Below are 15,608 nucleotides of genomic sequence, written 5' to 3' on the forward strand. Positions count from 1 at the left end.
CTCAAATCATCCTCTTGCTAGTTGGTGTTTGTAAGCCATTAGAGGAGTGACAATTGTGACTCTAAAGCTCCAAGGACAAGAAGATCAAGCAAGTGATTCAAGGTATACTTCTAATTCTGATTTCATAATGTTATTATAGTCTATTAGCCATTAGAAGTCTTGGATTGAATGCATGTTTAATTAGAGAAACCTAGATCCAAGCATTAGGGTTTGCATGTGCACATAGAAATGTTCATATGGCTAAAACCCATCACTCCCATTCAATGGCCTGTAACATACACACACAAAGCAATTATTTTTTCTAAAACGATAAACGATATGGTTTATAAATACTAAGTATTACTTATTAACAACAAAATTATAAATAAATATAATATAAAAAGCATTAGCAAATTATAAAACCAAAATTATCCAAGCAAAATATATATATATATATATATATATATATATATATATATATATATATATATATATATATATATATATATATATATATAACGTGACGCTCTTTTTTACCTTCATTACTATTAAAACATCTTCATTCATCATTTCAAATCACCACCAACAACCCTCAAAGGCGCCAAATCGAATGATGTTACTTTTGGTTTGTGTTCTACTACCGCAATGCATGACAAGCAGATGAATTTCAGTAATGGTAACTAAAAGAAACAAACTATGTAATGTTTAATTTCGTTTCATACTTTAGCAACTACAACCATCATGCACACGGAATGGAATCATGATTTAAACTAAATAACAATATTATTTTCTAAAAATAGCTAGAAAATATAACTTTATTAGGATATTAATAAGATTCTTTTATAAATAATTTATTATTCCTGTAAATAGAGTTAGAACCATACATTGTATTCCCATATAATATATAATATTCATTTGAGTCATATTGGCAAATCAAACAGTCTGATGTATTACATCACCTTTCTTATTCTATATTTCTATTTCATTCCATCCAATCAAACAAACCCTGAATTTTAACATCCAATATGATGTAGGACCAAATGGAGAAACATGTCTGATCTTAAAGCACCATATAAGAGGTTATGTGGTATACTATTTGGAGACATATGATTAAATGGGGTTGAACTATTTTTTCTTGAACTTGACACATTTGAGGTGCAAAGGATGCAATTGGAAGTTTGTACTTATCTTCAATAATCTACAAAGCAAGAATATGTAACACAACTCTTGATGAGAAAAAAGAAGTATACAATTTCTTTATTATGGAAACCTAAAAGTGTTGATGAAAAAACTGCTTCAATTAAAGGTCCCATTCCATTCTGGAAACAAATGAATTAAACTTTGAAGCAATTTCAGCCTTTCCATTATTATTTTACAAAGAATATCATATGTCTTTGTTCGTACGTTGTCAGTGTTTTTCTTAGATGTGGACATGATCTTTTCACCCTCCTTTTAATCACGAGGTGCATAAAGAGAAAACAAAAAGTCACTTTAATCTACTTTTCACTCTTCTAAAAATGAAAAAGAAGTGGGATTGCTCTTGGTTTTGATATTCTTTAGCTTACCCTTGAGCATGTAAAGTGAAATACATCTGTTACGCCTATAGAAGTCCATATACGTTATACTCTAAGGAAAACGTTGTGAATGAAAATATGAAACAAACTTGAGAGAAGTTTTTATATTGTTTTAATATATGTAGCAAACAATACTCACCCTATAAAATAGAAATAGTCATGGATTCTTTCTACTTATATCGATCTGTCGATCTTTGTCTCCACTAGTGCAGATGTCATCAACCACCCTAGTAAACCCCTTCTATGTCTACCGGTATTACTTACTCCCCATCTTGAAGGAATGGTGCAATAGTGAGCATCACATAAACCCTAGAAGAAGAATACGTGCAAACTCCGGTCAAGTCTTTCTCTATTGGCTACCAATTTCTCTGTTAAACTGACTAACCTGAATAAAGCAACGGTTGATGCATTCGGTGATAGTTCCCTTTGTAGACAACTTTAAATAATCCGAGACTTTCTGACAAGGGAAATTTGTGAATTTAGTTTAAATGATGCAAATAGGAAAACCTACATCAAAGGTAGTTATTTACATGTGACTTTTGCAGGCCATCCACAGCTTCAATTGTCATTCTTCGATCCAAACACATGATTTCCTCGGACTCCAAACATTTGTTGTAATAGTATAATGCATCATCTACCTCTCCAAAAAGTAAACGTCAGTTGGAAATAGGTTATAAATAGAAAATTAGGTTATGATTTTTCCTATGTAATAAGTAATGGAACACCTAAACGGTGGATACAGAAGATACCATCACGTAAAAAACACATGGAAACACAATATACAACATGGCAAAATATGACCCCATAAAAGAAATAATCTAAAATTGTAACTACACACATAGACAGAGGACCATTTCTGCCAAAAGACCACCTAGTTCACTATTCCTAAGAATGGCTCTTCTTTAATATATACTAGGGAAGAATCCCGCATTGCGGGTGTTGGAGTTGCGAGGGTTGGAGGGTATAGCATTGTCTTATTAAAAAATAGAAAATAGCAATAAACTTTACAATGTTTTACATATACTCATACGTTTTTCAACGTACAGTGTCTTAATAAGAAATATAATTGAAGTATAATTGTGTAATAAAAAGATTGAAAGTAGGATGCTACTTCTTGTATTTAGCCCTAAAAGAATTTGTAACATCAACTTAAGGAAGCTTCATCGAAAAACTAATCAGTTATTGAATGAAGAAAATACATAAGAGAAATGTTAAAGTATATGCACTCTAAAGGCATTTTTGTAAATATATGAAAAACGGGGAAAATTGTATAACTTTTCAATCAAGTAGGGACTATCTATGTATTTTTGTGAAGCATAGGAATCATTTCTGTAATATCTGGAAATAGAGGCACAAATTCTATAAATTCACTATTAGGAAAGGAACATTTATGTAGCTTTATGAATTGGTGACATCGTTCTCTACTTTCTGTAACCAATTTATTCAATAGAGAATCAATCACTACCATAATTACTTTCTAAAACCATCAAATTGTAACCATGATTTACCAAAGTCGACCATTAGCCACTATCTAAATCATAATGTGAGTCGTAGAGAAAGGGAATGATGAGCTTTAGAGCATAAGGTATTTAACTGATAATTACAACTTGAAGTCTTAATCATCTGATAATTTCTTTTAAGATGCACACCTAAACACCCGTTCTCATTTTGTTACATAATCACCCATTTTTGCTTCCATTTTTGTCTCTAATTTGTATATTTGGTTTGCTTTCGCCTCAACCCTGCTTTGTTAATGCAATGGATAGTTATAAGCACCTGATTGCTATAGCGATAGCAATTAAAAAGTTAGGTTAAGTGCATGGAATAACAATGCACACCCTACTTCTATTTCTTCCTACTGTGCATTCTTACTTTAAGAAATCTACTTGATTATAGCACTTTGCTATAATTGGGTAGATTGCTCATGCACAATGTCTTGATAATAAAAATATCGCCATCCCAAAGTTATTTCTTACATCTTCCAAAAGAACCAATTTTAAAACCATGGACAATCCGAATTTAACATGTTAAACAGATAAAAATCGGAAAATAAGAAAGAGCCATTTCGTTATATATAAACTAAAAAGAGAGGAGGCTTATGAAGAGTACCCGAGTTGGGTACCATCAAAAGTTCTAATAGGATTTTCATCAAACGGTTTATATTACCTTGATGCTATTCATGTCCAAACGGTGCCCAAGGAGTCGTGCAAGAATCAAAGGCTGCAAGAAAAGGTATTTTGGTCATTTAGAAATAACTTATGTTCTAATTCTTTTAACAAATTTACAGACGAAACTATTATAAAAAGCAAGGGCGTTAATAACCAATTAAATATAGACACAATTAGATTAAATATACAAAACTTTAAATAAATAGTTACGTGCATACACACACGATCCATTGCAATTACCTATCTATTTTTCAATTAATAATGAACAAAAGTCATGAAGTTTTGAGTTATAAAAAAAACTACACAACATATTTCCAACAATAAATTTCAGAAAGAGTATTACCATTCATCATGAAGTACCAGTTTAATTAATATTATTCTAAATTTTTGACAAATAACTACTTTTTTTAACAAATAAGAGACCAATTACTTACAATGAACATGATCCTTAATGTCTTCATGATTTGAATATTTGTTCTTTTCTCACAGCTCGATCCAGCAAAGCAAATCGCAAAAATATCACATATTGCCTAAATTAAATAATATTATGAATAGAAAGAATGTATATTTCCTAAATTTGCTAAGAGAAAGTAAATTATGATGTCGTTACATGTTATGCTAAATCTTAAGTTATTCAATAAATGAAAAGAATTCACACTTACTCTTCACAGATCCCATCCTGCAATAACATCTGCATTCAAACAAAAACTTACATGTTATCAACAAAATCTTATTATCAAACAACTTAAAATTCAGTAATGCAGGGTGCGAATGTAGGATAATACCCTTTGGGGGAAAGGATTTCCTTATTTATCATTGGACAATAATGCCCTGACCCATAGAACTTGTCAATACCAATCTATACATGACACCAAATTTCCTTCATCTTTACACACACACACACACACACACACACACACATATATATATATATATATATATATATATATATATATATATATATATATATATATATATATATATATATATATTATATGTTAACATCTTCACCGCGTTTTTAATTAAAGAAAGAATACAGTTATATTACCCTCCTCCATAGATAGTTGAATTAATCTCTTTTCTACGTCTGTTGCAACTCTGGAAATACTAAGTGACGTCAGAGAGCGAAGCACTGACAAATGAGGCAAAAAAAGAGTCAATATTGTGTGATTACAGTGTGATTAATGATTACACAAACTGCACACCATAACTATCAAGATTGAAGAACGATTCACATACTTTGGCAATAATCATCTTCAATCGACAAATCTAAAACCTTAACAAAGATCTGCAATATGAAATATTACCATTCCAGCGGAAAACACAATGAACTATAATAAAATAATTATATGTTTTTCCTCCTGAGTTGCATCTTATCCATTCTTTCTATACACACAAAACATCAAAAATATAGAGATTATCAATTACCTTTGATAAAGGTGAAATTAGGGTTCAATAATTTCACCAACGGAAATCATCAAGGTCATCAGTGTTAGGTTCCTGTCAGCTAAGAACCGCATCGTTCCATCCTCGTCCACCCTCACATCCAACCACTCCTGCACCGTACACTCCATCACTCGATTTATCGGAGAATTGAATAGGGAAAAGAGAGAAAACAAAAGTGTAACAACCGGACTTCCAGGTATATTGCTTATTTATGTTTTTGGAAGGACTATTGAGAAACTCGACAAGTTGGTGCTACAACTCGTCGAGTAGGGTCGTGATGTGCCACGTTGATTAATGATCTACTCGACGAGTCCGAGAGCCGACTCGTCGAGTAGACGTTGTGAAGAGAAAGCATAAATCCTCGGTTTGGGGCCTATTTAAGGGAACTTATAGCCTCATTTGCGGCTCATCAACTTCTTTCCTTCACTAAGAGAAACCCTAATCACCCATTGAGCTTATAGAGAGAGTGTGTGAGTTAATATTGAGTATTTTGGTGCATCTTTGGAAGAGGAGAGAAGGATTTCAAGCAAGGAACAAGAAGAGGTTGTTAGATCTATTTTTATTCATCCAAGAGCTTCTGTAAAAAGGTATAAAGTTTGTACCTTTCTCATTACTTTGGGTAGATCTCATATTAATGGAGTTTAGGGCTTTTTTTTGGGATCTTGAGTTTTTTATGCACATATAGAGATTTGGACATTAGATCTGGACCTTGTGAGGTCCCTAAAGTCCAAAGATCCCTGCTTTATGCATCCATAATGGAGCCTTGAGTGGAAACCCTTAGTAGAGCATGTTTTTGGCATTTCAAGCTTGTGGCTTTACGTGATAAGCAAGTCTTGAGAGCTTAGATCTATAGTGTGAGAGGGTTTCCTGCCTTGAAATCGTCTGATTAAGTCATGGGTCTGAATGGACTCACCGAGTCGATGAGCCGACTCGACGTGTCAGTTAGGGTTTGTCCCGATGAGATGGTCGTGCTATAGCTTGGCGAGTTAGGGGTTAACTCGACGAGCTGGACCTTCATGAAGACTTCTGAGGGATGAGTGGACTCGACGAGTCACATAAGTCCACTCGGAGAGTCAGGTCAAACTTAGATTGTTGACTCGAGTTTGACTTTTGTTGACTTTAGGGTTTGGTCAACATGAGTAATGGGGACCAGGGAGGGGTAAAATGGTCTTTTACCCATTCCAAGAATTTGAGAGAGAGAGAGAGAATAACCTTTGGTGTATTTGAGTATGAATATAGTATTAATTATATATGATTAACCTATGTATTAGGCAGAGGCTAGTTCGAGATTTCCAAGCACGATACTTTTACTTACTAGCTTACGAGGTGAGTATTCTCACTATACTTACCATGAGTGGTATCTTTGTGTGACTGGGATGTCTTATGTGCTTATTTTTTATTGTGATACTTAACATTTTGTCCATGTGGTTTATGCTTATTTTATGAACTTATTAAGTTAGGGCCGGAGGGTCCTCCCGAGTGGTGGGACCGGTGGGTCTCCATGGAATACATTGACCAGAGGGTCATATTGAGTTAGCCTAGAGTGGCTAATGTGATATGTGTAGTATTTTGGGGAACTCACTAAGCTTTCTGCTTACCGTGTTATGTGTTATGTGTTTCAGGTACTTCTAAGGATCACGAGAAGGCGCCAACCTGATTGTACACACATCAGTGATTGAGTTATGATTTAGAGGATCCTGGAGTTTGAAATATGAACAGTTTTTTATATGAGATTTAATTAATTGACATTGTGACATTTTGCATTTTATTTATTGAGAAAAATGTGTTTTCAAAATGAAATTTTTGGTTGAAATTTTATGTCGTTACAAGTTGGTATCAGAGCTTTGGTTTGAGGGATTCGGATGCACCTCTGGTTGTTTGTGGACTCAAACTGAGGATTTGAGAAGAATTTTTAAAAGAAAAGAATTTTCCAAAATGAGAAAGAGTTTTAAGAGAAAACAAGTTGAAGCAGTGTGTACAATCAGCCAGAGCCCGACCGGTGATTTATTAAAATACCCTTACTTTTGTGTTATAAGATATCTATGAGATATTTTATTAGAATTTCATGTTAGTGTTGGATATAGTGTCTATGAGATGTATGTACTTGAGCCGACCCGGCATGGTCTATTTGGGTTGCATGGCATTGCAATACTTGGATAGACAAAATGAGAGAAAGTACACTTGTGATTATTAATATATTATAAGTTCTAATATATTATTTAATTAGTATTGATCAAGTATTAATCTAGTATTAATTTGGTGATCAAAGTGAGACTAATTAAATATATAGGGTTGATTATGACAATCATCAATTCTTTTATAGTGGATTAATGATCCATGGTTTATGGGTTTGGTTATAACCATATGAAGCTCCATGGATAGTCCATGGGAGTTACAAACCCATGGGTCATGAGAAATGAAGAGTCATGACAATTAGGGTTTACATTTGTAACTCCTAATTATGACACATTATATAAGAAACCCTATAGCATGCAAAATAGATAGGGTATTCATAAAAAGGCATAACCAATTTTTGAGGCTAAGTGACATTCTCTCAAGTTATTCCAAGTTTGTAGTGTTGTGTGAAGCATTTGAGGCACAACATTTGGGGTGCTATGCTCACAAAGTCTTGAAGGAATCCAAGCAACAACAAGGTATGTATTTCCACTAGTTTTATGTTTTATTATATATGCCCCATGCCATGCTAGTTAGGAAATAACCATGAAAAAGAAATTTGCATGTATATAGAGAAAACATAGATTCAAGGTTATTAGGGTTGCATGTACACTTAGGAAGTGTTAGAATGCTCAAAACCCATCAGTGGTATCAGAGTATAGGATTGTTTTCTGTATACTTGATGCAAAACTGCTTAAAAATCGAAAAATCTGCTCACTGATGACTGGACTCGCCGAGTTCATGGGGAGGACTCACCGAGTCCATGAACAAATTCATCCTACTCGTCGAGTAGGTTCTTGCACTTGACGAGTAGGAGCGTGTTGGGCAGTTTTTCGAGTTTTGTTGCTGGAAATGGATTAAAATCATTATCCTAAACTGTTTTGGACTTGTAAAAAAAATTGTTTTTCAAAGTGGTAATGATTATGTTAAACCATTTTAAATTACTATTATCAATTTTCAAGTTTTATATGTGTTAATATGATTTCTTGAAATTGTCTGATATTAATATGTGTTCATATGAGTTTTAGAAGATCATAGGAATTGTGTGTAACCTACATGCTTGTTTAATTCATGATCTTAATGTTAATGATGGTGTCCATAACTTGTCCTCAAGTCATGGATAACCAAAAGTCACTTCTTTAAATTGTGATTAAAGAACTAAAGAGGTTTCATAAAATGAAGAGTCTTCATTTTTATGAACCATTAAAACTCATAAGTTACAAATTGAAGAGACTTAGTTTCAATTCTTGTCCTCAAGTTTTGGAAGTTGAAAAGTCTTACTCTTTAATACTTTAATTCCAAATTAAACCTTATATTTTTAAAAAGTTTAAAAATCAACACTTATACTATTATTATAATTTTATTATTATATAGATATGTATAAGAATATGTCATTCTTACCGTTAGTAGGCCTCATTCATGAAGCCGGTCTATAAAGGGGGGTTTATGGTTGTTGCCTATAAAATGGCGACTTAATGGGTGTCCACTCTCACCCACCATTTCTGTAACGACCCGTCTCTGGTATGTTGTTTCCATGTTATTTATTTAGAAGTTTTCAAGAGGGACTCGGTGAGTCTATAGCCCGACTCGTCGAGTAGAGACGGGATTTCGAGCACGTGTAAGTCGGCGACTCGACGAGTCCATATGCGGGACTCGGTGAGTCCGCCCGCCAGGAAGAAACCCTAAATCCCCGGGTTTCCTCACTATTTAAGCAATGTTATGTGCCCCAAACTCGCCTCCTTCACCCTCAGAGAGCTTGTGAGAAACCCTAAACCATTCCTTGTATGATTAAAGTGTTTTTGTGTGGATTCTTGAAGGATTGAAGAAGAAAAAGAAGAAAGGACCAAAAAGAGGAAGTGTAGAGCAAAGATCCAAGGCCAAAGTCAGAGTTCATTGAGGTATGTCTCGGAATTATTCTGTTTTGTGCTTAAACCTCCATTAGAACACCTCTAAGGCTAGTTTAATGTATTTTCCAAGCTTTATAGTTGTATGGATGCCTTGTTGGGTTGAGATATACCTAGATCTGTTCATTTAGGAGTTTTGGAGCCCTGATCTAGTGCCTTTTCGGAGTTTCTTTGCTTGAGAACCCTAGATGTAGCCTTTATTATGCTTTTTGAGCCTTTTAATCTTCATGGGTGCATATGGGCGCGTAAAGATAGAATCTTTACGTGTTAATCGAGCTTAGGGAGCCCAGATCTATAAGTTTTATGCGCTGGATTCAAGCAGAATCGAGTTTAGAGTAGTTGCATGCATGCGACTCGGCGAGTCGAGTCGCGAGTCCCCGATTTTTCCCCCTTTTGAGTGATGCCGAGTGGGGACCAGTGAGTAGTAGAGTGGACTCAGTGAGATGGAGGTCAGACTCAGTAATGGAGGGACTCGACGAGTTGTTCATACAATTCGGCGAGTCCAAGGCAATCTTCTTAGCTCAAGAACAACTCGTCGAGTTGTTCATACGACTCGGCGAGTTAGATGCAGATAGCCTGAGTTCTAGAATCGAAAGGAAACTCGTCGAGTTGATGCCATACTCAACGAGTAGCAGCGAGTAGGGTTGAGAAGTGAGAATAGGGACTTGGCGAGTTGGCGGCCCAACTCGGCGAGTCAGGTCAACTGTAGGTTGACTTTGACCGGGAGAGTTGACTTTGACCAGGGGTAAAAGAGTCATTTTACCCCAATACAGTGATTAGTATTTGATTGAGTGTGTTTATGGAATTGTAGCCGGGGAGATACCAGAGCAGCAGCAAATAGCTTCCAGAGCCAAACACTCAGCAGCCAGTTCACGAGGTGAGTTTCCTACCAGTAGGAACGGGTCTACGGCCACAATGTCGGCCCGTTTAGCTAGCATTTAGTTCCGAACTTCGGTCCGAAGCAGTAGTTCAGGGTGCTTGATGTCTTTGTGATTCAGGCATGTCTATGTGTTATGTGTTCCGGACTTCAGTCCGATGCAGTATATGTGTTATGTTAGCAGATATGTGTTTATGTTATGCTATGTTCAGACAGTTCCGGATTTCATTCCGATGCAGCTAGTTCCGGACTCCGGTCCGATGCAGGGGACAAGGTCCCAGTCAGTTCCGGATTACGGTCCGATGCAGTCAGTTCCGGACTTCGGTTTGATGCAGTGGGCAAGGCCCAGTATATGCTTTATTTGTTATTGTGTGGTATGTGGTAGTTTGGGGGAGCTCACTAAGCTTCGTGCTTACAGTTTCAGTTTTGGTTTCAGGTACTTCCGCAAGTAAAGGTAAGAGCTCGGGATGATGGCATCGCACACACCACAGCTTCAGTTTTTGTCCTGGGAGTTGATTCAGTTTCTTAGATATGTTTTGATACAGTTGTGACACAATTTTTCTCACAATATTTTAGTATGGTTTTGAGATACGCAACGTATGGTTTTATTATGTGATACTCAGTTTTATGATCTTTGTTATATTAAAAATGAAATTTTCGGGTCGTATTTTTGGGATGTTTCAGCTTCCTTGATCGGTAGAGGATCGTTAGCCGAACGGGTAGGATACGACTTTAAATGCTCATTAAAAGTATAATGAATTATAAAGTAACTATACATTATAAATTCCCAATCTTAGTTACTTTAGGAAAATGTGAAATTGGTGCTAGCCCATAAAATTACACTTTGTACCTTACCAAGTCGTTAGTGCAGCGTGTGTGGTTAACCGGCACACTAACATGGACTAGTAAGAGTGGAAAAGGGTAACTTGACTTTCTTATTGATCGGTGGAGTGTGTGTGGTTAACCGACACATCGATTAGGTAATATTGTTGAGGGTACCAAATCAATTTGTATGGTTATTCACACCTTGTTTGTGATCCTCGGCATCCCAGTCACAAATTTGAGAGGGCACAATTGAGATTCAAACATGCCATTGAAAGTTCAATGTATCTCAAAAGATCTAGGAGTTTCAAATTCAATTAAAACTTAATTATATTTCGTTTTTCATGGTGGAAATTGGTAAATCGTCATTTACCTACCTTTAACTATTTTATAATTTGGATTACGGCATCCCTCTTCCAGTTATAAATAGGTTATTGGGTCCTAGCCTTCATATTTCATATTGGGTGTTATATTAAGGACTTTAAATCAACTAACTTGAATTTCTCCCATTATAGATGTCTAGTATAGACAGCTATGGTCTTCCCAAATCTTTAGGAATAAGCTTCCTAATGAAGATGATATCCCAAATGGCAACCAAGGTGAAAGATCAATCCCTTTGTTGTGCACTAGTGGGACTAGAAATCATACTTCACTTCCTCCATCTCCTCCAATAAATCTCCCTATCCCACAAGTTTCAAGACCTGATAAGTTCTAAGTCACTCAATCCCTATTGGCAAACAAAGTCTATATGTGCTTAGGTCTTGGATATTAAGTCACATATTGACAAGTCGGGAGAGTTGGGTGTCGAAGTTTCAAGGTAGCTGGTTGTTGACTTGGTCACTCCCTGATGACAGATCACGACATGACCCTTAATGATCTTACCTATTTGCTTGATGATGCCGAATCAACAATGATTTGGAGCATTGGTAAAGAAAAATTTGATTGGAAGATCAACTTCCCAAACTTCCATGGATATTGACAATGGTAACATTGGAAGTCCAGAAAAAATTTCTCTTCCCAATTGAAAGGGATTCGCCATAGTCAACTCGGTTGACCAAATCGTAAAGAGAAAGGCTAAGTCTGTGATAGTCCCGTGAACCGTTTCCAAAGAGTCCATATGTTTCTTTTGCCAAAGAAAGGGCATTGGTTGCGAAGCAGCCAAATTTACCTAAAAGTCCTTAAGGATAGTAATGTCAAATGTTTGACTCTACTTCAGGTAAAGTCCATTGTCTAACTCTATGAAGTTTCTATTCTGATATTCTTATTGCATGATGTGACTGGGTCACATGTTGATGTTTTAAGAATCAAAGATAAGTGAAGAAACTTAAAGGAAGTATATGTTGATTCTGATCGCGAAGAGGGATTTTGATCGCATGGTTCGGTGATCAGAATTTTGAGTTGTTACTTAAGAGTTGAGACATATTGCTTCGGAATAGATAACAATAAGGTTTTCATATGGGTTGTAAGGATACGTTTTCCGCAAGGTTTTAAAATAAATGAAAAGTTTTGATTTTATTTATTTTAAGTATCCTTACAATGGCATTTGTGAAAAATTGTTAATTATATGTTTCCATTAATAGCAATATTTGAAAATAAATTTGGTTCTTTCATTGGTGGTAGTGTCTAAATTTATCAAATAAGGAAAGATTCTCGTCACCCAAGGTTCAATTGGACAGAAACTTGGAATCATGCAAGTTGTATTGTGTGATGAATGAGATTTCTATATTTGGTAAATTAACTAATTCCTTGTTCACATTCGCATGTGAGTCAAGCGAAGGACTAAAGGATCGGGTACATTAAGTTGTGCACTAGTCAGGTCCACCACAAAGGTAGATAAGATTATTCGTTATAATTTACTAAAGTTTAGTAAATATGGTTATGCTTATGAGTTTAAGTGTAATTCTGAAACATTGGAAAAGTTTCAATGTATGGCTGAATGAATAAGAAGAATCAAATAAGGCAGAAAGATAAAAGTTTCCCCAATCTGAAGAGATGGGAGAGTACTTGTGTATTTTGTTTTATGATTATCTTAGTGATTATGGAACCATATCATAATTGATCCTCTAAGGACACCTTAGTGTGTTTGTTGCCTAAGGAGAGGAATCGTGAATTGTTAAAATGGTTAAATCAAAAGATAATTCATACTTCGTTCCCAAAACAAATCCTGGAGTTATACTCCAAGATTGTAACTTGAGTGACATAGTCTTTAGAAAGTTCATAACACTTGTCAAATGTAGAGTAAGATGTTTCCTATTCTTGTACATTTGAGATTGGTAAGTTGTGATGTTTTGGATAAAACAAAGACCAGCTAAGACCAATAGTGAGAAGTGTTTAACATAATAAGAATCCGCACTAGCTCTTGAATATTTGTATTGTCAAGGAATGGTTCTTGACAAAGAGAAGTCTTATATGTCAAGAGGACAATGGGAGTCTAAAAGATTCTGAAATAGTTTCAAGAACTAATCAAGAGTTTTGTTAATCACTAGTCCACGGCTTGAGGTTTGTAACCTATCGTGTTGACATATTCTTATTTATGTGTCTATTCCAGTTAAAAGTTGATTATGCTTGTGAGTTCTATGAGTTCTCAATTGTTTGCATAACAACCCGGAAGCAATGGTGGGCATTGTGCTACCAGGTGGCAAGAAATTAAGATTGCACAAGTTCAGTCCATATGAATTTGGAAGTGTCACTAACCTAGTCCTGTGATTATGGTTTTGACAAAATTCACATGGAAAAGAAAACATACACCATAAAATCTAAGTGTCATAAGGTTTCTCTTCGATTCATGAAAATGATGGTGAGGAAACGCTTCCACTAAGAAGATTTTAAGTAGATAGCGGTTGTAATATTTGCATTCTCATATAGTTAGTGGAGCGTGTGTGGTTAACCGGCACACTAATTAGTGATAATTGCAAAAGGTCTAGACAAACATGTGAGCTATCTAAGGAAAGGTGTATGTTTTTGATAAAGTCTTATCAAAGCAATCTAGTATCAGAAATATGAACTTTGGTTAGAAAGTCAATAAAGTATTGATTTCTAAAAGTCCAGTTGATTTCTGAGTACATGTCAAAGCTAGTGGGAGCATAAAGTGTTATGCTGGTAATCATTATGCTAGTGGGAGCATGATGGTTATGTTAAGTATTGCAAGTTAGCAATGTTAATTATAGAAAACAAAAGTTTCAATTCGCTTTGAAAAGTTGTTTGCTATAATTAAGGGAGAGGATTTTATACTTCATTCCAATTCTACCAGCTTAGATTGAGTTTAATCTACTTTAGTCAAGAATATATATGAATGTTATGTTGGAATGGTTCAACATAAGGAAATTCTATATATGTTGTGTTCTCAAAATTCGATTATGATTACGTCATCCCTCTTCATAGTTCGAATTATGAAAATATGGCAAATAAAAATTTTATAGCATAAATCATGTCCCATATGCTTTGGGTATAAGTTTGATTACATGTGCTATAATCCATTCTAAATTTTCCAAATGTCTAGGGCATTAAGATGGAAAAGGGAATAGAACTTGAAATGACTAAAATGATTAAGCAAAATTGTCGAGGACAATCTGAGGTTTACCAAAGATTGGCTGCTCATGGACAATTAGAAGTATAGAGTAAGGACCATATTGACATATTTTGAAAAGAGGCAACTCTTGTTCAGAAGTGATGGTCAAAATGGTAATATGGAATTGTCTCCATAGGTGAAAGTTATTCTTTGAATCTGTGTAAGATTAAAGAACTTAATGCTAAGAAGGATGTTCAAAGGAATGTACTTTGAATTTGAGACTTCATTTCCATGGAATTGTTTTCCATTGGAATACTTTGTAATGTTTGTTGCCAAGTCTTTGTGACTTCTGTGCATAGTCATTACAAGGGGATCATTACATATAAGTTTAGAATCTAACAGATTACAGTAAATGGCAAGAGTTTGGTATTCTTGCATTTACAACAAGGATTGGAATTGTGAAATGAGCATCATTGCAATATTGTCAATTGATCTATTTCACAAAGAGAGGACCATATGTAAACATAGTATACATACTTGGAGTATGGCATAATTGTTGGTTGGAAAACCATAGTGTACATGCTTGGAGCATGGGACAACTAATGTTTTAATTCAAGCATAAAGTTGATTAATCGAAACATAAATAATGATTAATCAATATGGTGCTTAAATAAAAGGTGTTTTTATTTACACTCAAAGTGTTGGGGCCATATAAGATTAGTATTATTCTTGTGTTTCACTTTGCATGTTTTGACTTCCAGAATAATTATGTTATGGTATATATCATATTATTCAAACCATCCACAGTCAGTCATATGTTGGAAGTAGATATGAATCAAGAATGTCATGAATTTGGCTTGTATGATTTGTCTAAAGTGCTTTAGACAATGCAATGGTTGCTACAACATTCATGAGTACTCATAAGGGCTGAGTATTGGATTCAACCCACTCTCACTTGCATCACTTCATGGAATTTATCTCGAGTGATCGTGAGACGGTAATATCATATAAATCTTCAAACCTAGAGATATGAGTAGTTGACTATGAGTTGGTTATTCATTGATTGTACGAAAACGCATTGGTAACTCGATGTTATAAAACGTGGCTTTGTGAATAATTGAACAAGTAGTTAGTACAAGCGTATCAGTCAAAGTT

At 35.0% G+C, this 15,608-nt stretch overlaps 1 protein-coding gene across 1 annotated transcript in view; it reads right to left on the reverse strand.

The window, feature by feature from the left end:
- Positions 1–4,178: 4,178 nt before the first annotated feature.
- Positions 4,179–15,608, reverse strand: part of LOC128133560 (uncharacterized) — a 34,027-nt gene continuing 22,597 nt past the window's right edge. The window contains exons 5-6 of the mRNA XM_052771047.1: positions 4,384–4,412; positions 4,179–4,251 (exon numbers count right to left, since the gene is read on the reverse strand). Of these exons, the coding sequence (XP_052627007.1) occupies positions 4,179–4,251; positions 4,384–4,412 (102 nt within the window). The remainder of the gene's footprint in view (positions 4,252–4,383; positions 4,413–15,608) is intronic.

The sequence above is a fragment of the Lactuca sativa genome, chromosome 4, assembly GCF_002870075.4.
Source record: "Lactuca sativa cultivar Salinas chromosome 4, Lsat_Salinas_v11, whole genome shotgun sequence".
In the NCBI taxonomy this organism is placed as follows: Eukaryota; Viridiplantae; Streptophyta; class Magnoliopsida; order Asterales; family Asteraceae; genus Lactuca; species Lactuca sativa.